This window comes from Aquila chrysaetos, chromosome 3 (assembly GCF_900496995.4).
Source record: "Aquila chrysaetos chrysaetos chromosome 3, bAquChr1.4, whole genome shotgun sequence".
Taxonomy (NCBI): domain Eukaryota; kingdom Metazoa; phylum Chordata; class Aves; order Accipitriformes; family Accipitridae; genus Aquila; species Aquila chrysaetos.
This window is the reverse complement of record NC_044006.1, coordinates 48,894,432-48,920,450: the sequence shown is the minus strand read 5'-3', so window position 1 is coordinate 48,920,450 and position 26,019 is coordinate 48,894,432. Positions and strand designations below refer to the sequence as shown.

Here is a 26,019-nt window from a genome sequence, read left to right as displayed (position 1 = left end):
TTGTGATGAAACAGACTGAGGAATTGATCTGGCTGAAAAATAAGTTTGGGGTTTTTTCCCAGGTCACATTAGGGGATATCAGTTTGCTTTGTAGCAAACGGCTGTGCCTAGAATGCGTGTAGATGAAGTCATAGTGCAGTAATTAAGTGCATCACAACCTTCTTTACTGATATTTATGATTCTTGTGTATTTCTTTCTGCATTGTCACGCATTTACTCTTCAGTCGTTGCTTACCAAAGGACATCTATGTAATCATCTATGGTTTTCAGTCATCCAGAGCACTGCTCTTTTTTTGTTGTTTGTCCTCTGAACTTGTTGAACAATTGAGTATTTGCTGAGCAGTAATGTACTTTTCCATTGCTTGTTGAAAATGAAATCAATAGTGGGGGTTGGGAAGGGGTGAAGTTTTAAGTAGCGTCAACTGTCAGCAGCATGCTTGGTTTCTGTACAACACAGGAGTAAACCTACCTGTTTGGTTTTTATATGTAAGATGTAAATTATCAAATATTAGGCAAAACGCACCTGAAATATTTACTGTGGCATTTTCCACACTTCTTTATAAAGGAATGCAGTTTTTGCGAAGATCCTCGTTTTGCCAGAACTGGTGTATGCATTAGTTGTGATGCTGGGATGTGCAGAGCTTATTTCCATGTGACCTGCGCTCAGAAGGAAGGCCTCCTCTCAGAAGCAGCAGCAGAAGAGGTAGCTATAGAAAGGATAGAATAAAAGAGTTGTATGGAAAGTTTGTGAAGATGACCTGAAATTGTGCTTTTTGTGCTCACTAACACTGAGCAAAGTTTTTGTAAATCGGTAGCAAGTCATAGGCCAAGTAAAGGGACTGTCCAGGGACGGCTCTTTGTTCACCAAATTGTCCAACTCTGAGCCCCCTTTGAAATGGCCTGGAAAAAGGGATAGAGAAGGTTAACTCAGAAGTTGGCTTAATAGACTATCAGTCAATACAGACATGAATTCTAACTCTAATTCTTGAACTTCACCTAGCTTGACATACTTACCTAGCTGTTTATGTGGTATGGTAATCTCTGTTTCATACCAGATAGGACTGTCTTGAGAAATTAACTACATTTCTAATGCCATTTTTCATGCTTGTTTTCCAGTATTTTCTTCAAATTGCACTACAGGTATATGACTTTCCTTATGGTAACATTAATCTTAGGAGTCAGAATGATAAGCAAACGTTTCTAACCTACTGATAACTTTTTAATATCTGTTCTTACCAGTTTTCTCCCTGTAATATGATTAAAGCAATTTAGATTTGAAGCTCCTACTTCAGAATTCATTTTTACAGTATTAATACTTTTAGGTTGCCAAATTTCATCCTGATATGTATCATTTGGATTAAGCCTGTCATGTTCATAGCTGCACAATTTAACTTACTGCCTTAGGAAGTACCACAGGTAGCACAGAAACAAGCAGTACTTGCACTATTGATGTTGACACCTTTGTTTCTGAAAACAGTGGACCACTAAGTAATTCTTGAAGGAATCACAAAATACTTTCTTCTGTGAGATTGATAAATAGGAAGATACCAGAGTTACCTCATTGTTGTTGTCCCTAATAAATTATATGTAATGTTGATTCTTCAAACACTCTGTGTGAATTTCTTCTAGACATACGCATTTACCTGCCTTTCCACCTTAAAATATTGTTACGTGTTTTCTGTAACCAAAATATTTTTAATCAAGGCCTCACACAATCTAATTTTAGGCTGCTGCTAATTTTTGGAAGTTCTCACACACTCTGAAAATCTAAGTCAAAGTAAAATATGTTTGTAAGGAAAACCTGCGTAGATTCTATTGGTCTGTGTTTTATAGGTGGAGTAAAGGAAAATTTGATAGACAAATTATTTATTAATATTTTTATTGCTTTATGAAGGAAGACTGCTTTAAGTTTTTCTTGTCAGTCTGTAGATTTATGATGACGTTTCTACACTTCTGAAAATATACTGGCAATGAAATATACTTCTCAAACCGTATCTCCTCATGGCTCGGATATTTGTAGTCTGCTTGCAAGGTTTGCAAGTGCTAGAAGTTGCTATAAACTTACAGCCATGATGATGTGCAGATCTGATGGAATGAAAAATTGAAAATGGAAAAAAAAAATCATCTGAGAGATGATAAATCACGTGGGGGTATAGCCACCAAAAACATTTGGAAGATTGTTTGAGAATGCCAAATATATTGCCCTCTGTATTGTTCAGAATTGTTAATCCCTTGTAGGATATAATGCAAAAGACACAGTGAAACAACACGAAGTTAACAATACATGTTGTATGTTAAAGGGATTTGTACTTAGAAATTTATTCTGCTGTTTTTTCCGGAAATGAGAAAGTAGTACAGAGATTGAACAGCAGAGAGTTAAGTAGTTAATGCATTTAAAAACGTTTAGGGTCATGCAATGAAAACAATGGAAAAACAACACATCAACATGACAAAATTGATTTAGAAGCATACATATTAGTTGTTTTTAAAAACATATCTATTTGAACATGTGAACTGATTGCCAGAATGTTTGTGCTGTTCAGAGCCTTTTGGCCTTCTATGTCTTACTTTGTTTTTGTTCCTTCCCCTTTGTTTTCTCTGAAACAGGATATAGCTGACCCTTTTTTTGCTTATTGTAAACAGCATGCGGACAGGTTAGACAGAAAATGGAAGCGCAAGAACTACTTGGCATTACAATCTTACTGTAAAATGTCCTTGCAGGAAAGAGAAAAACAGCTCTCGCCAGAAGCTCAGGTATCGTATTCATGACACAAATGAGTCTGTATTAATCATCCATGTTAAACAGGAAAGAAATGAAGAGGATGGGAAATTGTTATTATAGTAGGAAATGAAATGTGAAATATATTGATAGTGCATGATCATTTAACAAAGCAGTGAATTATTTGTAGGTTTTGGTCTCTAAGAACAATTCTCAATGAACTAATTATCAAATAGGGATAATTGTGCTTGTCTGAATTGAAAAATCTTACTTCGTTTGGTTTTGTGGCAAAAAGTTGGTAATTACTTTTTGATTGTAATTCATAGATTTTGTTTAACATTTTCTTCAAGATTCTTAACAAAAAAAGACAGCTAGACAAGAAATTAGGCATGTTTCTACATCCGAGTTCAGTAAAAATCCACTTTTTTCCCTTAGTAATATCTTGAACTTGGCAGAAAAGTTTAGCTTGCCTAAAGTATTTTCTTGTTACACCCCTTTTCACTTTTTGTAGGCCTAAGTAGGATCCTATGTGCTGGGTTTTTTCATAGTGAAGATTTCCTAGGAAAAAAAAAAAATGTAGGTAAAGAAACTGAGTGTGTGCTGCTGAGTGAGAGTTGTCTGAAAAATTTAGGCAACGTCTGTATCTCTATCTAGTGGCAGGTCCATGTAAAAATGTTACTGCATAAGCCTAACTGATAAATGTCCTGTTGATATAAAGCTTTCAAGCTTTCTGATGGAATCTGTGTAGTTTGATATGTTTTAATATGTGTACTTTATTATTTTTTCTGATTCTGAGGAATTTATGGCATACTTTGCTTTCACTGCTGAGGCTGAACTGCATTCTGTGGAAAAATCATACCTGTGTAGAAAAGCAGCTTGTTATCTGAATGAATCCTGCCTAATTTGTTGTAGAAAGTAGCAGATGCTGTAAATAGTGGAAGGCAGTTATGGGAGAGAAATAATAACTTTTTTCATGAAGGGAGGACTGTAGCGTAATGATCAGAACATAAGTCTTCATATCATCAAACTTTTTATTTAAAAAAATCATGCCTTTCTAGTTCTTCAAAGGTCTTTGAATAGAAGAGAATATTAATTTCAAATAACCTGTGCAGTTGAGAATGAATATGAGCAAACTCTATTGTAGAAGAATTTTGAATAAAGTATTTCTCTGGGGTATTGAGCTTCATGTAGCTTGCTTTAACTGGTTACATAATTCTTGCTGAATACACTCAGCTCTCAATTATGTGAAATGCACCTATGTGGTGGAGAAATCACAACAATATGAATACTACGCAACATAATGGTAAGTGCTGGTTGTGCAAAATCAGTTTTGGTCCAGCAGGGCTTATTAGCTCTGTTTTCAGGCATTTGTTATGCAGAGCTGATAATGCTGATAAATTCCCAGCATTTCCCTCTCTTCCTCCTCTTTCCCCTGAACCACAACCCTGCAGATGTTTTAATTTAAATTGTTTGGATTAAATATTTGGAAACTGAAAGAATGAATGCTGAAAACTGCAGGTGGAGTTACTTGACGTGGTGTCATAGGCACCTTGATACAAATTTGATAATTTGCATACATTTTGTAAAACCACTTGATTTCACTATTGACAGCTCTGGTGTTGTATGAGTTTGCATTAGTATTGTGTGTGCCTGAGTTTACATGGATGGAAACATATTGGATGCTTGAAAAATACATTTCCATGTCCAGTTGTATGTATTGGGATTTTATGAAGTAATTGTTTGTCTTTGAGTGGTTTCTGTGCCTTTTTAGAAATGCAGAACTGTAAGGGTGCTTAATACATACTAGAAATGTCTGACCGGGGAGTTGACACAAAGTATGTATAAATTCACCCCTTACCTTACCATGTGTTGTCTGCATGAGGAGGTTAAAATTCCACCAGTAAATTCAGCCATCCTTGTTAAATTAGGATTTTGTCTGAGTAATGAGAATCTTGAGACAGCTTAGTCTGGAAAAAAAGATTAAGAAGTAAATATGTAGAGAGTGTATATAGGTCTGTACATATAAAAGCTCACTTCCAAGGGATTTTGTAGGCTTAAGTAAGGTTTACAAACATTGAGCTAACATAAATAAGTATGCAGTTGTACAAATAATTTATCTGGTATTGTGAAAGTGGATTTTTGAGGCATACTTTTGAAGGGGAAAAATGGATATTTGGTGCTTTGTAGCCCAGGCAGGAATATCTGAGCCAATGATCTGGCAAGTCATGTGGCCCGAGAAAGTAAATCTCTCTAAAGAATGTAATATATAAAGCTCTCTACAACTGTTATTGATTGTTGGAAGATGTTCTACATTGAAATAGTTCTTTTGATATCAATAAAGCAAATGTACATTCCTTGAGTAAAGCGTATACTTGAAAATTGCTTAAATCAAAGTAACTTGAGTTCAGGATTCCATTTAGACATTAGCCATTTTAATCTGTCATCTATTTCTGGAATAAGGCTCTGGGTATACAGTTGTATGACATCTTAAATGACCCCAAGGGTTTCAGAACTGAGCATGTAATCAGTAAAGAAGTGTCTTAGCTGAGGAAGCTATAAACCATCCTTGGTCCTTCCGGTGGAGAATAAAACGAGGCGGTGGCTGTAGGTGGATCTGTTCCTTGCTGCTGTGGGTCCAAGAAAAAAGCCCTTGGGGTCAGAGCTGGCCTGCAAGCCACATTTGCCATGTTTCTTGGTCATTGATGTTCAAGACCTAGTAAGGTAACGTGTGTTAAACTGGCTGTAATATTACCTTTAATGATTCTATTTGTAATCAGAGATGTTCCTTAACCATAGCATGTATATATATACATGCTTTTTGGCTTTTGTCTCAGAAGTATCATACCATATGGTGGGGCGGTTGGATTAGTTTAGTTTCTTCTTTCTGCAGGCAAGTAAACAACTTCTAACTGATAGTCAGCTGGAGTTTTGCCTCTGAAGGTTTGTATGTTGATGTCATTTTCTGCCAGAATTGCCACTGCATAGTGTTCCTGCAAGACAGTGTTTTCCAACTGTCAGTAACAACTTGATCTTCTGGGGTAGATCTCCCAGATGGTCACAAATACACAGATGTCATCAACAATATATATTGTGAGCTTCTCTTGCCTACTTCACTTCTGTTTGATTTGTGGGTTTGGCACATTATAATCAGTATAATCAGCTAGTTTAAAATTTATAAAGAGATATGGCATTGAGGAAGGAGTTCCTACAAAAGGATGTCAAAATACGGCAAAAATACTCTTCATCAACTTTTATTGCTCACAGAGCTATCAATTTAAAGTGTATTTAAATGTATTTTTGATAGGTCAGCCAAGGCTTTTCCCAGTAGTGAGTTTTCACAGTCCCATCAAATTATCATTATTAGATGGGATTGTCTGAAAGCCAGCAATCATTTATGTTACTTTTGTTGGTGGGGAAGTCTCATCAAGAAACCTGTGCATAGCTCCAAATCCTAGTGAAAGGATAATGTTGTTTGTGTATGCGTTTTGAAGTAAAACCAAATGTCTGTATCAGTGGCTGTTTCTTAAGTTGCAGAGTTCCAGAATGAAAATGGCATTGATTAGACCGTGTGGCTTTCAAAATGAAAATAAAATGCAAATGTGTTCCAAAAAGGTACAACTCAAAATCAATTTTTAATTGTTCTCTTATGTTTTTAATCTATGGAATTCTTTATTGCAGGCTCGAATCAATGCCAGGCTACAACAGTATCGTGCCAAGGCGGAGCTGGCCCGCACCACTAGGCCTCAGGCCTGGGTTCCCAGGGAGAAGCTACCACGACCACTTACTAGCAGTGCTTCAGCCATACGTAAGCTTATGCGCAAAGCCGAATTAATGGGAATTAGTACAGATATTTTTCCAGTGGATACTTCAGATACTAGTTCCAGTGTTGATGGAAGAAGAAAACATAAACAACCAGCTCTCACTGCTGATTTTGTGAATTATTACCTTGGTAAGGATGAAAATTACATATTTTTCTTAATGTAAAATTGTCACTTTGCTAACTCATTGGCTTTTTTATTTTACTTGTATTTCATTGTTATTAATAGATAAATATGAATTATGACTTCATTTTAGGTCAGGTATATTATTGCTTGGTATCTTTATTTACACAGAAAGTTAGTTATTTTTTAAAAAAGACATTTCAGAAAAGAAGAAAATCTTTCAAATATAAACAGGAGGCTAAACTGTCTTTGCTAAGAAGGGAGTAGAAGCCTAGGTACCTTTTGGTATAATTTTTTTTCCTGACATTTTCCTCCATTTCTATGCGGAATAGCGTGACTTTGGGACTATTTGCTAGATGGCTGATCAAAGCTCACCATTTAAATAACTATATTATTTATGCAGCAAAATGTAAATGTTATGACTGTTCATTCTACTTGGTCTGTGTAATAAACCTATAGGCTATAGTTTTGTGTTTTTGCATTGTTATGGTTTTATGCTTTCCATTGCTTCGCTTTTTTCAGTGTATAAAACTTGAAAATATATCCAAGTATAGGAAATAAACCAATTTTCTTTTAAATAGAGAGAAATATGCGGATGATTCAAATCCAGGAGAATATGGCTGAACAGAAGAATATCAAGGATAAATTAGAAAATGAGCAAGAAAAGCTTCACGTGGAGTATAATAAGGTGAAGAAAAAAGGATAATAAACTGTTGTACTGTTTTAGTATTGCTACTGTTAACTTTGATAGCATTCCGCTTTCCAAGCAAAATGACTTAGAAAGAAAGATGCATACTATTCTTTCTTTAATATCTAAAAATATATTTCTTATTTTAAAAATATTCTGTGGTCCATCCTCCCAGTACAAGTAGAATCAACTTTTAAAATGTCCTATGTTGGCTGGGCAGGAGTTCTTTAACTGACCCCACTTATTGCTCCAGTAACAAATTGCACATGGACAGACAGGTCCCTGTCATGAGAGAACTGTGTCTTAAGGTCCTTCTTTTTTTGCGTTCTTTGTATGCATTTCATTTGGGACCTTGAGACAACAGAGTTTGACTTCTCTCTCTTTCAGTGTGTTTTTTTGTTTTGTTTTGTTTTGCTTCTGTGTTGTTCTAGGTTCTTTTTGAACCTGCTTGGTTCTCTGCTTGGAACCCTGCTTGTTACTTAGGAATCCAGGATTGTCGCAGTGTTATTTATTTATTTATTTATGTCAACTCCAACTCCAGTTGTGTTCATCACAGGTTTAATGACTTAGCTAATTTTTCAGGCTGAAATAATCAGTATTCACACTGTGTCCTCTGCATGTTTTGTTTGAGTACAGGAAATTTGGGGCCTGTAAATGATGGCATTGCTCCACCAAAATGTTGCTAATGTAATTTTTTATTAACTCATCATCACAGTTAAAAAAGCATTTTGTGTTTTAATTGCATTTTTACAAAATAATTATTTCTTTATTTTAATCTTTAAATATTTTTAAATGGAATATAGAAGTACTGTATCTTTTGTGACAGATGACATGCTGCGATTCTGGCTGAATTCAGCAACCTGTCAAGTGATGGTTACTGATGATAAAAAATAGTGTTGCTATTAATTCTTAGACTGTTGGGTGTGTGTTTTAAATGAGAACATATGGAAATGAAGCAACAGGTCCTTGTGAACTGCCCAAAGATGGTAAAGGGGAAGGAGATTGTATGTGGGGCTTTTAACCAAAGTAATAGGTTGTGTATGCTGTGTGGTAGCTAACAGTTACTTCCAGAAGAAAAAAAACTTTTTTTCTGCTTGCATCATTTAATAAATTATATCTTTTTTTATGAGAGTGAGTGAGTGTTCTTTGGTATGGCAATACAGAGCTTTAATTCATTTATATGCTTGCTTGTTACAATCTTGCTGCTTAAGTAGTATGGGCAACACATAAAGATGTTGCTGTATTTTAGTTTTGCTTTCTAATTGACTTTATGAAACCTTATTTTCATGCTGAAATGTTTCAGATCTTCTTTACAAAACAAGTGGCTGCCCAGGTTTTCATCTTAGTTCTGTGAAATTGCTGAATGATTGCACTGGTCTCAGCTATATTGACATGAGTTCTATTTTTTTTTTTTTTTTTTTAATTCTACAATAAACTAATGCACTCTTGATAGGTAAGAGGTTGAATAAATTTTATTAAATAACTCTTAATGGATTTTCATTCTTGTTGATTCTTTTTCTTTAACTTTTCAGCTGTGTGAGTCCTTGGAAGAGCTACAAAATATGAATGGAAAACTGCGAAATGAAGGGCAAGGCATTTGGGCTCTGCTGGGTAGAATCATTGGGCAGGTTGGTTGTATTTTTGTCTCCCCCCCCTCTTTTATAGTTCATAGGCAGACCTGGTTTTCCAAGAATAGGCCTTTTTGTTTCTGTCTGTCACTTCTATGGCCGAATAAGTTAATTTGATCAGACCCAGGCTTTACTCGGGGGATAACGTTTCCCGATTGAAATACCTAGACTTCTGCAAACCACCTACTGGGAACCTGTAGCTTAATTTTGTTGTTGTAATAGCGAACTTATTTGCAAAATTCTTTCATTTGGTATAACTGATTGACCTGTCATTTGTGATGAAGCTTAACGTGAAGCATGAGTTAATTCTACCATTTTTGTCTCTATGTTGTCTTTAGTTACTGCAGGCTTCAAATGATATGGTAACTCTTATGGCTTTTATAAGGTATAAATCTTTAAAACTGCATCATGTATGTGATGGTTTTTAACTGGGCAGAGCAGAATATTTTGGTCACATGAATATAAATATCTAGGAGAAGAGAAGATTTAGATTACTTCCTGTTGCCAGCAATTATCTTTGTTCTCATTGATACAGGGAAAAGAGAGAAGTGTAGATTCTTGCAGTGTTTTGATATATGTTTTATGTCAAAGGTATTAAATGGCGATGGGCATTTTAGATATCGGAGGTAGATTGAAATGATTGCCAGTTATGATTTTAAGGAAGATTGAAGAAACTGTTCATTGTGAAAATGCAGACATACAATTAGGTCACAATTTTGTCATGCCCTTTGGTACTGCTGAGTTTGTGCTGCTGTTCAGAAAATGCAAGCTTGCCTTTTCTTTACGCAGTAGCAGTTCTTAAGGTATGCTAGCTTTTTCTAGTTCTATTTGTCTGCCTATCTTTTCTACTTGTGAAGAAGGATCCTCATATAACATATCTCTTGAATCAAGATTATTTTTTACCTTCCTTTTTAAGATGGCTTTCAGTAAATATTCACAAATATATTTCCTGGTGCAAATGTTACTAAATTAAAAACAAAAAAAAAAAAAAAAAAAGAAAGAAAGGTTGAGTAGAATTCATTTACACAGCTTGCATGACATTTTTTTTCCAGTTGGTTGAACAGATGCAGACCCATGGGGCCGCTGAGAAATGACTTTGATAGATGGTTGCTGTCCGAGAAGCTAGCATACTGCAGATTAGTAGAAACCCGAAGAGAATCTTGTCTGCTTTGTGGAGGGCTTGGTCCAATAAGATAATTTTTCTAATTAACCTATCGAGCACCAATGTAGCAGGGATGTTGGGGAAAATAAACTGCCTCAGTATTCTTGAGTATTCGTGAATTTGCCTTTGATTGTTTCAGCTGCCTAGACAAACGCATCCTTGTCCATCCCTCTATTTGAAGCTTGGAGAAAAAATTTAAAAGCTAGTATTTCAATATGTTTTTTATTTATTAAATTGAAAAAATGAGTATATTGTTACTTTATATTATGAAATCATACTGGGATAAACATCTGTAGTGGCTGTTGTCTGTAAAATAGCTAGGTAAGCAATTTCCCACTCATAATTTGAGTCTTGTTCTTCATGCATTGAGATTGGAGTGGTAAAGTCTCAAAACTCACGTGTACTGCATTTGTTCAAATCCAATAGAAACTGAACATACCAGCAATTTTACGTGCTCCTAAGGAAAGGAAACCAAGTAAAAAGGAAGGAGGAACACAAAAGACATCTACACTTCCGGCCGTACTTTATAGGCAAGTAATGAAGTCTTGACAGAATAGATACAATATCTAGTAAGTTATAGTTTCACAAAAGTGTTAAGAGAAAATTGTTAATCAAAACTGAAGCAAATAAAATGCTTCAGAGTTGTCTATACATTTTACTTACTTCTGAATGCTAAGTTGAATAGTAGTTAATTCTTCACCTTAGCACACATCAGTAAGGTTTGGCGTTTTTTTGCTAATTTGACAGCAGTGCTTTAAGGACAAAGGTAACTCTTTACAGCTGAAGTAGAAGGGTCCTTTGTCTCTGTGATGTGAAAATTTTTAACTCGTCATCTTGTCTTTTGAATGGAGTCATCATTGTTGATGATTTTGTGAATAGTTCTGCTGCTGTTTAGTCCCAGTGGCTGGGTGCATAAAACACTTGTTATACAAGAATTTTTACTTTTTGCTCATGGGTTGTCAAATGCTTTGGGATATCTTGTGTTTTAAATTTCCCTACTTCTGTTTTCTGGGGAATTCATAGAAATAGAATGTATTCACTTACTCTGTCGTTGTTCCACCTTTTCCCCTCTTCTGTAAGTTGTGAAGCTACTGACTGGGTTTTAACTAAGCCTAACAGTAGAGCATACACTAGGATCCCAGAGCATGACTGTGCAAAATATACATATCGTCTTAGATCATCTTCTCTTGCCACCAGCTGAGAAGGAGCACAGTCTGTCACTTATCTAGAGAGCAGCAGCCAGGCCTCCAGCCACAGCAAGTGGGCAGCATCTTGCCCAGCTAGCAGGCTAAATGAAGAAGATGGGTCACATAATCAAAAGTTAATTCTAGCGCTGTGAGAGGTGGAAATCTTGAGAACATGGCAGTGGGCTGAGGATTTGGCAATTTAGACATATACACAAAGAAATAATATGAGTCATGCTTTGCTAGTTCTTTTTCATTCAAATCCAGTCATTTAGTCCCTCCTATTTTATAACAGAATCAATGAGTGCCTGATCTTTTTGAAATAACTAAAATTTCAATTCCAGTAAAATAATAATAATAAAAAGGAAATGTAGTTTCTTATGAGTTGATACATTGCCCAACATAATAGCAGCACTGACCTATTTCAGGAGGCTTGCATCATTAAAATAAGCATATGATTGTTAAGACTGATAATAGCAGTATAATTTTCTATTTAAGCGTTGGATGGCACAGGTAGTATTTTTTCCATTTGCCACTGGTACATTTTGTTGAAGTATGAAGTGATTACTTACTGCTTAGAAGTCCTCAAAAAATATAGATTGAAAGCCATTTTGTTGTTAACTATATTAGGTGCCTTTTATGCTTTACTGTATATAGGTAGAAGCTCCTTAAAAAGCACTTAAATGATGCATTCAAATTGAAGTTGCCACATGTTTGTATTGAAACTGGGGAATGTGCTGGGATGTATAGTTTATGATTTCAAGTGTAATTATAATGCTTTTCTGCTACCTACATTAAAAGTTGTGGAATTTGCAAGAAGAACCATGATCAACACCTACTGCTACTGTGTGATACTTGTAAACTCCATTATCATCTTGGTTGCCTGGATCCACCTCTTACAAGGATGCCAAGGAAGACCAAGAACAGTTACTGGTAAGAATGCCTTTGATGTGTTGTCTTGTGCTATCTCTGTACTTAACTAGGACATAAACGTGAGTAGACTTGCAAATTCGAAGTGTTTTGGACATTTTTGTAATGCAGTCTGAACTGAGTTATTTTACTTTCAGGTTATTAGCAATGATATTTCAAGATAAAGTTGTACAGATTTTCTCATTATTAGCCACTGTGTAGAAATAGATTATAGTTTTAATTTTCTTAGCTTTTGAGTTCATTTGTGATTGTTAATGCTGCTATATAATAATGATAGGAAACTATAGGCTGCCTTCAGGAGATGAAAGGCTTGGTCTTCTGTTTCTCTTAGGACCCAGATATGCAACTCTCTGTCCAGATCTTTAGGAAAATACTTGTAAATACTTAAAATAAACTTGTAAGTAGTAGATCAGTTTATTGCGATATGGGAAATCAGTTGAGTTTACTTCTGTGTTACGATTCAAATCTGCAGTGGCAGAAGCATGTGCGTAACCATACTTACTGCAGTTACATTTCCGTGAATTAAAATTCTTTTCGTGGCAGGGTAGCAGAACAAAAGCTAAGTGGTACAATGGAGAACTGATAATGTGGTAAAGGTGCTGATTTCCAACCTGTCATAAAATTATTGTGCTGCTGTGTTGTGTTAGTATTCTGCATGTTTCTAAACTGCTCTGAAATGTGTTAGAAGCAGTTACACAGAAGCAATTTTTATCTGGCAAGAAGTTAGTGTACAGCATCTCTAGGAATCATCATCACCTTGTCTGAACGTTAAGGTACCAAATCACAATATTATAAGAATTCCTTCTAAAAATACAGTAGTATAAGGATTCCTTCTAAAAATACAGTAAAACTATTTTAATCAAGAAAACTTGATTTCTGTTTTTCTTTATATGTCTCTTAATTTTTATTTTTATTTTTTAAAAAAACTTCCATAAAACATTTACTTAAGTCATTGTCGTGGTTTAACCCCAGCCAGCAACTAAGCACCACGCAGCCGCTCACTCACTCCCCCCCACCCAGTGGGATGGGGGAGAAAATCAGGAAAAGAAGTAAAACTCGTGGGTTGAGATAAGAACGGTTTAATAGAACAGAAAAGAAGAAACTAATAATGATAATGATAACACTAATAAAATGACAGCAGCAATAATAAAAGGATTGGAATGTACAAATGATGCGCAGTGCAATTGCTCACCACCCACCGACTGGCACCCCGCTAGTCCCCGAGCGGTGATTCCCCACCCCCACTTCCCAGTTCCTATACTAGATGGGACGTCCCATGGTATGGAATACCCCGTTGGCCAGTTTGGGTCAGCTGCCCTGGCTGTGTCCTGTGCCAACTTCTTGTGCCCCTCCAGCTTTCTTGCTGGCTGGGCATGAGAAGCTGAAAAATCCTTGACTTTAGACTAAACACTACTTAGCAACAACTGAAAACATCAGTGTTATCAACATTCGTTGCATACTGAACTCAAAACATAGCACTGTACCAGCTACTAGGAAGACAATTAACTCTATCCCAGCTGAAACCAGGACAGTCATTTTTTTGGTAGTTTTGATGATTGTGTGCAGAGCAAGATGGCCGGTACGTGAAATGGGAGGTCTCTGGTTTTTTATATTTTAACTTGACAAAACTTGGATCTACCGCAGTAAATTTAGTTAATAAATTAATAGAGATATCCATTAAAAAGCTGAAAATCTCAGAAAAGTTTTCACTATCACTTAATGTAGTGTGTGATTTTGGCCTTTTCATTATTTCAAGGGCATTCTGAGCTCTTTGGTCAAATTTACCAAGTAGTTATGTTACATGGAAGCGTTTTTTTTAATTTTTTTGGTAGCTTCTACATTTGCACAGGAGGTTCTTGATTTTTGTTCTGCTTTTTAACCAAGTTGAAAAGGCTCACTAAAAGCTATCAGTCCAAAAGATGTAAGACTACAATTCTCAGTAGGTGTTAAAGGCAGAATAGGTCAGGTTAGGTAGTAAAATGCTTTTATTTCAAAGCTATAACTTATCTTTGTTGTGAATTCCATGCTTCAATTATATCTCACATCGCAAACTTAGCTTTTACTTCTAATTAGCTAAGGCATATTCTGGAGTGTGAGATTATAGCAGACAAATTGAGCTATACTGATTGCGTTCTTTTCATCATTGAACATGCCTTTATGTATTCTTTCCAGGATCAGTAGAGAGCTTATAGAATGGACCCTTAATCTAAGCTTGAGTTCAGCCGGTTTCTCCCCCCCTGCTGTTTTGAATACAATTTTAATCTTCTGATGAAGCGATGAAGAAAAGGGATCTTTTTTTTTTTTTTTTTTTTTTAATACGGAAGCCATGTACTTTTCAGATATTTGTATAGGGTATAATGGGAACTTATGCAAAAAGATGAAGTAAGAAAATTGGTGTAGTGGTAAATTCCTTGAAACATTAGGCAGGTTGAAAGACTTTAAATGAAGTGGTTGAAGATGTTGACTTTATTCCTCTTGTAAAATAGTAAGCAGGAAACAGTTAAAAATAATTGTTTCTTAATTTTTACTTTCTATTCCATTATAACTGCTAATCATTTATTCATAATTGCTAGCTTGAGTCTTTGCAAAAGGTTTGATGATTAGAGTCATATTCTTTATCAGTACGTATTTATTTAAACATTGAGTAGTTTAGCATGAGTTTATTCCATATGCTTCATATTTTAGACTGTGTTTGAGGATGCCAAATGAGTCAGCTTACGTGTGTGATGCTATGTAGATCAGCTAATGGTTATACTTTTTGTCTATTTCATGCTTAGCATTCAGTAGAAATCTAAATTATAGTATACAAAAAGGATTTTGAAATTGTTTAACTAAATCCACTATTACATGTAATGGTAAGAAAAAATTAAATCTTTTTTTAAATTTAAGAGCTAATTTGTTAAAGAAAGCACAAATTATAATTAGTTATCTCAGTGTTTCTAAGCATTAAAAGAAGGTAATGATTTTAGTCTTAGTGAAATCCTAGTAAGAGTTTAGACCTGGTGAGCACCAGTGTCTCACGGCTTATTAGAAACTGGTTTCAAGCACTTAACACAAAGAATTTCTCCATTCAGAGGCCTTACAGTTTTCTCCAAGGTAACACATATACATCTTGAATATTTTAGTAAGAAATTGTTTGTAACATAGTAAGTTCAAAGCCTGTCCTCATTTCAAATGGATTTATTTTGAGAAGAAAAGGATAACAACTATTTTATATAATAAAGCATGAAAGCATTAATTTTTATCTATTTTGATGTGGTGCTTTCAAAGTAGACCTGCAGTTCTAATCATGGAGTAAAATGCTGTGGCATACTTTTATTTAAAAATTTGGAAATTTTGAGTTTCTCAGAAATCCTGTTGATTAAACACTAGAATATTCTTTTGATTCAGATGTTGTCATAAAGTTAAGTCTTGTCATTCTGTCTGACAACTTGTGTGCTTTTATGTTCCTGCCCATTCTGGGTGGCCTGGGAACTGTGTATTTTCCTGGTAAAGAATGATCTGAACTGACACAAAAGCAATGCACAAGTGTTGACAGACAATACAATGAATCAAAATCTGATTGTAAAATATTGACACTTTCATTAAGAAAATACTTGGCAGCTACCAACAGGGACTAGCTCTTTCTATTGAAATGAGATTGCTGAAAAGCAGTGATAACTTCTGGTAGCAAATGAAATACTGGGCACTGAGATGAACAAACAAGGACTAATGATCATATCAGGCTTGGTAGTTTTTATTTTTGTTCTGGAAGGCCAAGTAATTTTAGTGGTAACTGCTGTGAGGAGTATTGGCCACAGGACAGAATGAGCTGTGGAGTTCCTGACCAGTAGTTCCATGAACACTCATTCAGTACCTGGACATTCATTCATATTCCTGACCCCACTCATTCAGTACTGATCCAGCACATATTGATTGTTTTTTCATCCTGAGTCATTGGATAGTGATATAAAATTATTAATTTGTATAAGTGTGAGTGCAGTATAATATTGCATATAACATAAATTTTTATGTATTTGTCACTTGTCCTAATTGAAGGAATGTTTGGGTCGTTGCAAGTGGCAAATTTTCAGTACCTTTACTGTCTGAAAGATGCTCTTTGACAAACTATTTTTGGTTTATATATACTGCCTTTTTATCCAGAATAAGAGCAGTCCTCCTTTTTTCCACTGCCAGTACATCATTCAACATGTGTGATTTATTCAAATTACCAGAGCATAGGTGTCATCTTAAAGCTATGGCCCATGTTTCTCAAGTTCTAAGTGGTTTAATTTTTTGCTAACATTGCGAGAAGTGATTTATCACAGAGTGTGTCTATAAGACCTGTTTCCTCCTAATTAAAAACAAGCCAAACTCTAATTAATAACTGTAGAGTCTTTCTTTTTAAACACTGAGGGCAGAACTGTTTTCTGGAAGCACTGTAGTAGTGTTTACTCAGCACAGATGTAAATTTACTCTTTCCTCAGTAAGCACTGTGTGCAGAGGATGCTGGTTTCTTCCAAATCCTCTTCCAGCCTAATGCCCAGTTCTGATTATAAGAATGACTGTCTTGTTCAGACTGAGTCCTTTGTATTTTCATCACACAAGCCACTCTGAAATTATGTACCATAAAACAGTTAAGGCAGTCTAATTTGTCTATAATGTGATAATTGAACAAACCCTCAATTTTTTCCCAATTTTTTTGTAGTGTTACCTTTTCAATAAAGTATTTTCTTATGTTTTTATCTGGTTTTCTGTCTCGTATAGCAAAGATGTTTGCTTTGTTATTAAAATTTCAAAAATAAAACCAGATTTATGTTAAGTTTACCAGTATGTTGGCTTTGAGCCCTGTTTGTGAGATCTTCAACTTTGTGACCTTTCATTTATAAAGGAACGGTGTTAGTGTTTCTTCAGCTTTTCTCATCATCATTTCAAAAATACCCATGTGCCAGGCCCATCAGTTAAAGTGCATTTTTTTGATGTGTAAAGCTGCAGCATAAGGAAGCATCATAATGTCATTGTTTGCACTAAATTTTTTGGGAAGTAACAGGGTTCTCTCTCTACTGTTTTCATTGCCACTTCGCCAAAAAAACACCCCATCTCCAAACTATCCCTCCTGTCCTTGTTTTCTCAGTGATGTAGGTGTTCACTTTTTCGCTTTGTAAATTTCTAGGTTTAAGTTCTCATGCTGTCAGTTTCTAAAATTTCATAAACAGAAAGCACTCTTTGGTCTTTGAGTGCTTATTAAAGCCCCAAAATAAAGCCCCATTATAGGTTCACACGTTTGTTGAAGCTGCCCACGCTCAAAAATCTATTCACTGCCAGGCAATATAGAAACATTTGCATCATGCAGCTACACAAAAACAGTGTTTCAGTGTTAGCCTGGACCATTAATAATTTTTGAAAATTAATAATGTGTGTTCCTTTTCACTTGCTGTTCTTGTCTTTTGCTAGTGAGTAGAGAAGATCCATTAGCTTTGTGAGATGGGAAGTTATCTCTGGTACTGTTGGTTCTTGTACCAAGTCAAATTGAAAACACAACAAAACCATGCAACTTCTTTTCTTCTGTAGGTTGTTAGCACTTAATTAAAGACTTTCTGTATGATTAAAAGGCTTCAAATCATCACTGAGATTTCTTGATGGATCAAACATTTCGAGTAATTTTTAGTAATGGGTGCATTTTAGTAGTAGGCATATTATTGCCTACTATTGATTTTTTCTGTGAATCTAGATTAGGCAAGTCCAGACTAAAAGCAAAACAAAACCTGTGTGCAGAAGTTGAATCTCTGGTGCTATTTCTTCTGTTAATTTGCTTGTGCTGCATGGCAATGCTTGCTAATTTAGAGGTAGTCAAAGATTGTTGGAGTAGTTGGAAAGGTGGCCTGTTGTGGTAGGTTCTCTGTTCACTGATTGTCCTTGAAGAGGTGAAATTAAATGAGCATGACTTTAGTGTAGCCAAAAGGAAGGGGAGTCATATGGCTGCTTTCTATGAATATATTGGGATTAAACAGCAGAATGGGAGAAGAGTTCTTTAAATTCAAGAACCATGTTGAAATAAACCATAATAGGAGCTGAAAGTTAGGAGATTGTTTCCAAGTCAGAGGAGTGTGTGTCTGTAATAGCTTTTCTGTGGACCCTATGGGAGCTAACAACCAAACTACTTTATCGTTGAAGCTTGACTGCTTTATAATAGGGTTGATGTGCTTACCTGTAATAGTAGAGGCTATTCCAGTAAATCAAGAGGTTGCTTGTAAGTTAATGTTTATAACTTTCCTTTTTTCCCCTCACCTTTGGTGTATTTGTGAAGTTTTGTTCTGTGATTCACACACCCCATGCCCTCCATCATACTATGATTTTGCAGCTTTCTTGTTGTAGTTCCAGCTTTTTTCTAATTTTGATTGCTCTGACACTTGGACCACCTGTTTCAGAGCAAGCTCGGTCATAAAAATGGAATTTCAGGAACTTGCATGCAGTACCTCATCTGTTGGCTGAGCTGTTTCTTGTCTTCCTCACTAACATCAAAGTTAATATACTTTATTTATAGTTAAATAGGGCCCTAATGAAACTGAAGTACTTTACTGATCTGCATAGCTATTTTCTTTGTAACTCTCTGAACTTATGTAGCAGAAAAACAGTGTGTTTCCCTTTTAGCAGTGCAGAGCGAAAGAACAGGAATAATTTAAATCATAGGTGCAGGGTGGTAGATCCAAGAGACTCGGTTCCTAACTCCAAATATTGCTGTAAAATCATACTGCTATTTTTTTGTCTTATAAAAACTTTAATTTTTTTAATGCAGCTCTGTAGTTGTAGAATGTTTATTTTTAAATTTATACATAGTACATATTTTTACCATAATAATTAGGAAAATAAACTTTTTGTAAGAATTGCTCATCACAGTGTTTTTGAACACTTTCATAGCTATTGCTTACATCTGCATAAGCAGATCATAGTAAGTACTTTCAGTTGTGCTTTCCATTACATAAATTAATGACATGACTGATGCTGCAGTATTATGGAGGGCTGTGCTCTCTGATGCTTACCAAACAGAAAATCTCCTTAGAGTTTTGAGTTGGGCAACTTGAAGACAATACATCATATAAAAGTAAAGAACACAAAGTAACCTTTACCTAAGCAGACACACAAAATTTGGAGGGAATGCTGTTATCTCTAAAGCTTCTTTCTCCTGTTCCTTCATTGGAGAGTTGGCTGGGGTTAAACCACGACAGATGCAAATGGTGAAGTAGGGTGCATCTTTCTTGAAGATTAAATCCTACTTTTGAAGTCTTGGTTTTCAGAGTTTAAATACTGTCAGAAAAAAACCCAGCTATAAGAACGTCTTGCTCATTTTTTGGTTAGTTGCTTAAAATATCATACATTCGAGGGACTTTTTTAGCTGTCCATTGGGTTTCTTGACTTTTTAATTTATTTTAAACCCAAACACTTCAATAGGTTTCTTTTTCTGCTTTTGTGACTGCAGTTTTAAATAGAAAATCTTCCACTTTGCAGGCAGTGCTCAGAGTGTGACCAGGCAGGTAGCAGTGACATGGAGGCTGATATCGCCATGGAAACCTTACCAGATGGGACCAAAAGATCAAGGAGACAGATTAAGGAACCAGTGAAATTTGTTCCTCAGGATGTGCCACCAGAACCGAAGAAAATTCCAATCAGAAACACGGTAAATGATGGTTGAGTTGTTGTTACGCAGCTCATATTCATAATAACTTTAAGATTACTTACTTCTTGGACGTTTTGAATTGTGGGATTTCAATTTGATTGATGTTCTATTTTTGTTATAAATTCCCTTTCTTCTGTGTAATGCTTTCTTACTTGTGTTAAATACATAGTTTTGCTAAAGTAAAAAGCTGGGAAAGACAGTACTGAACTGAAGAGCTGTACAAGCTTTTCCTTTTACCTGGGTCACAAAGTCCTCCGTTAATGGCAGGAAAAGGGAAAATTCAGTTTGCACTTAAACTTAGCCTTTACATCTGTTCTTCACCTTAGTAGTAAGCACGTTTCGTTCTTGTATTCCAAGATTTAAATATATCAAATTGCCAATTACAGCTGTAAAGTAATCAGTCATTTCCATATGTACAGGCAACCTACTGACTGAGTGCACATTTTGTAACTATCACAAGATCCTGTTATTTCAGTTTGTTTAGCTTCCTAGTCTTACTAGTCACTGTATGTTTTCTCAAACTTTCCTGGTGGATAGTTTTTAGAGAAGAGAAGCAAAAGCTCTTGCTTCCTGTACTGATAAAATATTTAGCATCTTTCTTTCATTTGAAAGTAGAACATTTTGCTCTCCTACTAGCTCGTAAAACAAGGTTTTTCATGTGTGATGTGTCACATTACCTATAAAATGCATATAAAAGTATCAAAGGGCTTTTAGGTCCAGTTTAGGGAATGAGTAGTGTACCCATGACCCTTTGAGCACGAGTAGTAATTATAGATAAAGTGGTGGTTCATGTTCCAATACACTTTTTTGTATTAGGAAATACTAAAACCCTCTCACGTTAGGGTTGGACTACTTCATCTCTCATGCAGCACAACTTTATTTTCTTCACAGAGCTTTCCAGACTTTTTATGCTTGTACCAGCAGATACCGTACTTAACTTTTCTGATAGGTTTAACTAACTGATAGGATTAAGCAAGTATTTTCATGACTTAACCTTAAATGTTTGGTTTGATTACATTTCAGTGTATTTGGACTGTTTGGGTCACAGCTTTGATTTACCTAATGGCTTCCTTTTCCTGGTCTATAACTATGAAAAACTTAGAATGACTCAAGCCAAACTGATTAATTTAGCTCTTGCTATTAGGAGTGTGAGTAATCCAAAATTAAATTTTGTGAATAATTGAGAACCTCTCTGTAGGGGAGAAACTTCTTTTTCTTTCTTTTTCTCCTTGAGGGAAAGTTCCCTTCTTCCCTGTGTTGTAAGAACACATAAGTTCTTACAGCTGTCTGGGTAGGTTGAACTGACTGTCGTCATGCTATTGTTGACACAGAAAGAAGATGTGTCTGGTGTTCCTGCTTACTGAACCCTTTGCATGTCCTCTTCTCTTTTTCTTCTTTCTCTCCTTTCTTTCCCTTGTCTCTTTTTATACCTAATGTAGTGGTATTAAGAGGGTGGGGATTCATGATTGTGGGACTAAAGAGAACTAGAAGTATTGCAGGAGAGACATTCATAGTAGTAATAGACAAAAGAGTGATATAAGGCATTGTAGAGAAATCCATAGGAAGACAAGATTGGTTTGTTCTAAGGCCCATGTAAATAACTGCCAAGCTTCTTCTGTGCTAAATGGAGAGAAGTCTGATTGCTCTGAAGTGTTGCACTCACACTGTGACACTCTGATGTGCTATACTGATGCTACATTGGTGATTTGGCACCTCACGTGTTGGAGAGTATATCTACACACGTTGTGGTATGTAATACAGAGGTTAAATTTACTGTGAGTGGACTAGTATGTTGGCATTGTACAGCATTGCACTGTGGAAAAATTACTGCTACCAGTCTAAGAAAGACTTTGTTCCTCTGCTTGAATTTTAAGGCTGTCTTTCTGTTCTTTCTAGTTCTCTGCTTTTCAACAGCATACAGATTTCCAAGATAACATCTTTCCTGCCCTGTGGACAGTGCTCCTCTGTCAAAGTTATCTCCCTTCTTCTAGCTTTCCCATAGCTGACAGGTTGTTGGTTTGGTTTTTTTATTTCCTACTGTCTTCTGCTTAACTATGGAAGAGAAGGTTCACACCCTTGACAGCTGCTGGATTTCTTTCTCTGAACTAGGCTGAATTCCTTCGTTTCAACTTTTTCATCTTGGTACACTTAGGCTGTATCTTCAGTGCAAAATGAAGATAACAGACCTCTGAAAACTTAATAGATACTTCTGGCAGTATGGGTTTCCTACTCAGCTTTGCTATGAACCCAGGAAAGTTGGTGTTAGTTTTTGTTGCTTGTTTGTTTTGTTTTGGTTTTTTTTTAGGAAGAGAATACTTTTTAATTCATTAGGTCTGTGACTATATTTGAGGGGGAAAAAACCTGACCTTTGAACAATTTCATATGGGAAGTTGAGTCTGACTACACAGAGAACACCTATGTGGTACATTTCGACGATGATGACCAGATACTTGTTCTGTCCTTTGTGTCGTCACTGCTCAAATCCTTTAAAATAGTTTAAAATAAAGAAGGAAAAATCAACAATTGGAAAATATACTTACTTCACAGTCCTCACTTCTCAATGTACTTTGTATCTCTGGGCATGTTTTATTCAATCTCGTTTTCTTTTGGAATGAATTGGCAAGCCTGCTTAGCTAACAGTGTGTAATCAGCCTTGCTTACAGTTAAAATCAACAAGTGCAGTTATAAGACTAACAGAATTGTGTATCTGTTGCTCTTAAGGGAATTTCCATTTGTTTTGCATAAATTTATCTTGAATTGATATAACTGAAAGAAGGTTTTTTTGCTACATACCTAAGAGAACAGAATGCATCTTACATGTTTGGATTTCATTGTAGCAGTTTATCATAGTTAACTCTTCATTACTTTGTTGACAGAAATTGTGGGTAAGCCCTAATATTTCATTTTGATAAAGTTGCATTAGGTGTTACTGACAACAATAGCTGGTATCTGTAAGACATTTTGTACAAATGCATATGATTAACTAAGCCTATATGCTAAATATATGAAAAAAATATATTTCATGTTAAATTGTACATTCAGAATTGATATTTTGCGATCAGCTTATCCTGCAGCTCCTATTTATCACACTGATTTCAGAGATGATAAAGATACCCCCTTTCATGAAAAATTGTTTTTTTTCCTTCATAGTAATTTTTTTTTTCTAATTTCTGTCTGCTCGGGGTGTACTATGAAGAGTAAAACACCCTCTTAGAAGTATTTGTAATTTTACTGTTGTTTCTCATCCAATCTAATTATGGATGTGTACTTAAGTGCTGCAATTTGGTTTTTTTTAAATTTCTTTTTGTTATCCTTCAAAGCACCTGAATTCATTGATGTTGTGGATTTTCTTTTCCAGGGATAAATAGTTTTTTAAAGAAAATAGTGTGGGGAGGGAGATTCCAGTTTCAGTGTAACCTTACAATTTCCTTTTGTTTTGCATTATTGCAAGAAATAATAAGGACATCTAATTTTAACTCCTGCAACCTGTGCTATTTCTAGTCCTTCTTTTCCTTTATGAACATAATAGTTCTTTTCAGGTTTTTCTCTTCTTAAGTGTCTTAAGTACTTAGCCTTACATCTGTGTCAGGATACTCTTAGCAGAGATTTAGAGTGGGATGCTGTGCATTATTTTGAATGAGGTGCCTTTGCTTCATATCTTCAGTCTGCTTGTGCAAAAAGCTTGACTCATAACTAATTACTGGCTGGGAAGAGCTGTAAAGAATATTAATTTTCCAACTCATTGAGTGGAATGTGAGACTGTTTAATGAAAACTCAGGTTTTCTCCTAGGGACTACATTGTTCAAATCTTAATTCAATCTACTCTTACATCAGAACAGTGATGGCCAGAGACCTGTGGCAGCTGGAGTACACTAGTGTTCACAGCTTCTACGTGGTATGGGAGACTCAGTTTTCTTCTATAATTTGGAAGTGTGAGAGAAGTAGGACTGAAGCAGGTTATTCAGAGTCAGGACAGTTCTTCTCCGTTGTACAGTTCTCTATGTTAATTGTGTGTCAGGGCAGTATTTTGCATCCTAATAAGCTGTTTAAAACAACCCTGTGAGTGCTCGCTAGTATTTCCATCTCTTAGCTTTCAAATACTTCGGAGGGTGTTTATACCAAGAAGAGCAGCTGTTTCAAAGAAGATGGGAGTACAGAGAGAAAGTACAGCCATTTGGACTGCATTGTTTTGGAGAGAGCACCTATTATATTGTACATTAAAATCTAACTAAAGTTTACAAGAAGACCTTTCTGATTTTAAACTTCCTGAGAAAGACCATGTAAAAGAATATACCTAAATGCACAAGGGTAAATTTAAACATATCAGAATTCTGCTCTTAGTCAGGGTCTGTACAAATTACAAATGAACGTAAGTAGGTATCAGGCCTTTATACTTTAATCTGTTCTATGAGGGCTGTATTTGTGGACAGAATTTAATTCATTGTTTATGCTTATACATTTCAAGCCATGCGTAATGATCTTTTAAACAATTTTCTGAATTTCAGTGCATAACTCTTTAAACTAGCTTTGTTTAAAATCTGTAATCTTTATAATTCCAATCTCATACTTGTATAAGCTTCACAAATCATTTCTGCTGCTAGTTAATTTCAGAGAAATTAACAGCTAATGATTAACTAATAGCTAATAGATATCAGTAGCTAATCTGCATAAACCAGATGTCTATAAATATTTTTTTTATATTTGTTAAAAATCTAAAGATGTTTTTTAACATTTGCTTTCAGAACTACAATTTCTTCATATTAGATATTTTTATTATAAAGGTTGAAAGTGTACAGTAGTTTGTTTATTTGGAAAAAATCTTCAAAGAGATAAGGATAGTGCTTTACAGCAGTAAGTTGAGATTAATGCTTTTCATCTACTCAACTATGTATGTTCAGTTTCTCAGAGCCTTTATGAGATGATCCATATTTACAAAAAACAGCTTTTCACAAACTGCCAACTTCATTTGCTATCCTCGAATAAGAAAGAACACGCATGTTATTGTTTATCTAAGATGTCATTGCTAAAATAATTTTGTTAGTCTGGTGTCATATTTTTGCAAAATAAATGTTCTCCTCCTGTCCCTTGAAAAAAATTCTCTTAAGTACATTTCAGTGAATTTCTTCAAAATTGCATGAAGTGTGCTTTACCTACTGTATGTGCTATCATCAGGAAGTGTAACAGAGTTTCTGTAAGAAATCTTGCGTACATGCACATCTTCTAAAGCAATATTGCACAGCTGGGACTAGCTGTGTGCTGTAAGAGGTGGTAGGGGATGCTTTTTCTTGTAATTCTAGTGTATCCTTTGAGGTTAAGTATTGTTTGTGTTGTTGAATATTCCATCCTCCAACAAATGCTGTCAGATCCTGGTACTCCAATGAGCATATTAGAGGGTGGTATGGGGTTTTTTTGTGTGGAAATTCCATTTTTGGTTCTTTTTGATTTAAAAGGAAGTATCTACCCACTGTTATAAAGGTGAAAAAAACTTTTTGTAAAGGCATTTTGGGAACTGAATAGCTTGTTGAGGGATTTAAATAAAACCTTCTGATCTTCTGATACCAAACTTATTTTCGTTATCTAAACCCTGAAAATCTGATAGCTTTTTTTCTATAAATACATTGTATAAAATCCAAATGAACAGACAGTGATTTTTTTCTGTTTAGCAGTAAAAAGTCTGTGTTTTGAGGAAAGAATCATTAGTCAACACTATGCTCTTTGTTCCTTGGAACATGGAAGAAAACAAATCTATGCCTGAGGGGCTGTAGTCTAAGTAGATTAGTTTTAAAAAATAATAACAATAATAAAAAAAATACTGACAAAGCACCTACAAACTGTTTTTAGCACAGGGAGTTGTGTATACTGCTTTTGTTTTACAAATAAATACTGTTATTTGGAATAGAATGTTATTTCTTGCTTTTGTTTCAAATAGGAAAAGATAGCAGAGGAGTGATTATTTTTTTTCTTACCAAGTATATTAAAAGATAAACAGGATTGTTGTCTTGTATTTAACTGAAGCGTTTCCACCGAAGTGGTTTCCAAATATCTATTGTGTAACTTAATTATGTGATATCATAGATACAAGTTTTGAATAAAAGATGGCTACAGGAGGAAAAC

General features: G+C 35.3%; 1 protein-coding gene across 4 annotated transcripts in view; it reads left to right on the top strand.

The window, feature by feature from the left end:
- The window catches only part of PHF14 (PHD finger protein 14), a 169,266-nt gene that overhangs the window by 37,796 nt on the left and 105,451 nt on the right, over positions 1 to 26,019 (top strand). For all 4 annotated transcript variants that reach the window (XM_030008263.1, XM_030008261.1, XM_030008264.1 and 1 more), the window contains exons 7-14: positions 565 to 702; positions 2,607 to 2,753; positions 6,397 to 6,667; positions 7,241 to 7,347; positions 8,880 to 8,975; positions 10,564 to 10,667; positions 12,123 to 12,254; positions 19,737 to 19,905. In XM_030008263.1, the coding sequence (XP_029864123.1) occupies positions 565 to 702; positions 2,607 to 2,753; positions 6,397 to 6,667; positions 7,241 to 7,347; positions 8,880 to 8,975; positions 10,564 to 10,667; positions 12,123 to 12,254; positions 19,737 to 19,905 (1,164 nt within the window). The remainder of the gene's footprint in view (positions 1 to 564; positions 703 to 2,606; positions 2,754 to 6,396; positions 6,668 to 7,240; positions 7,348 to 8,879; positions 8,976 to 10,563; positions 10,668 to 12,122; positions 12,255 to 19,736; positions 19,906 to 26,019) is intronic.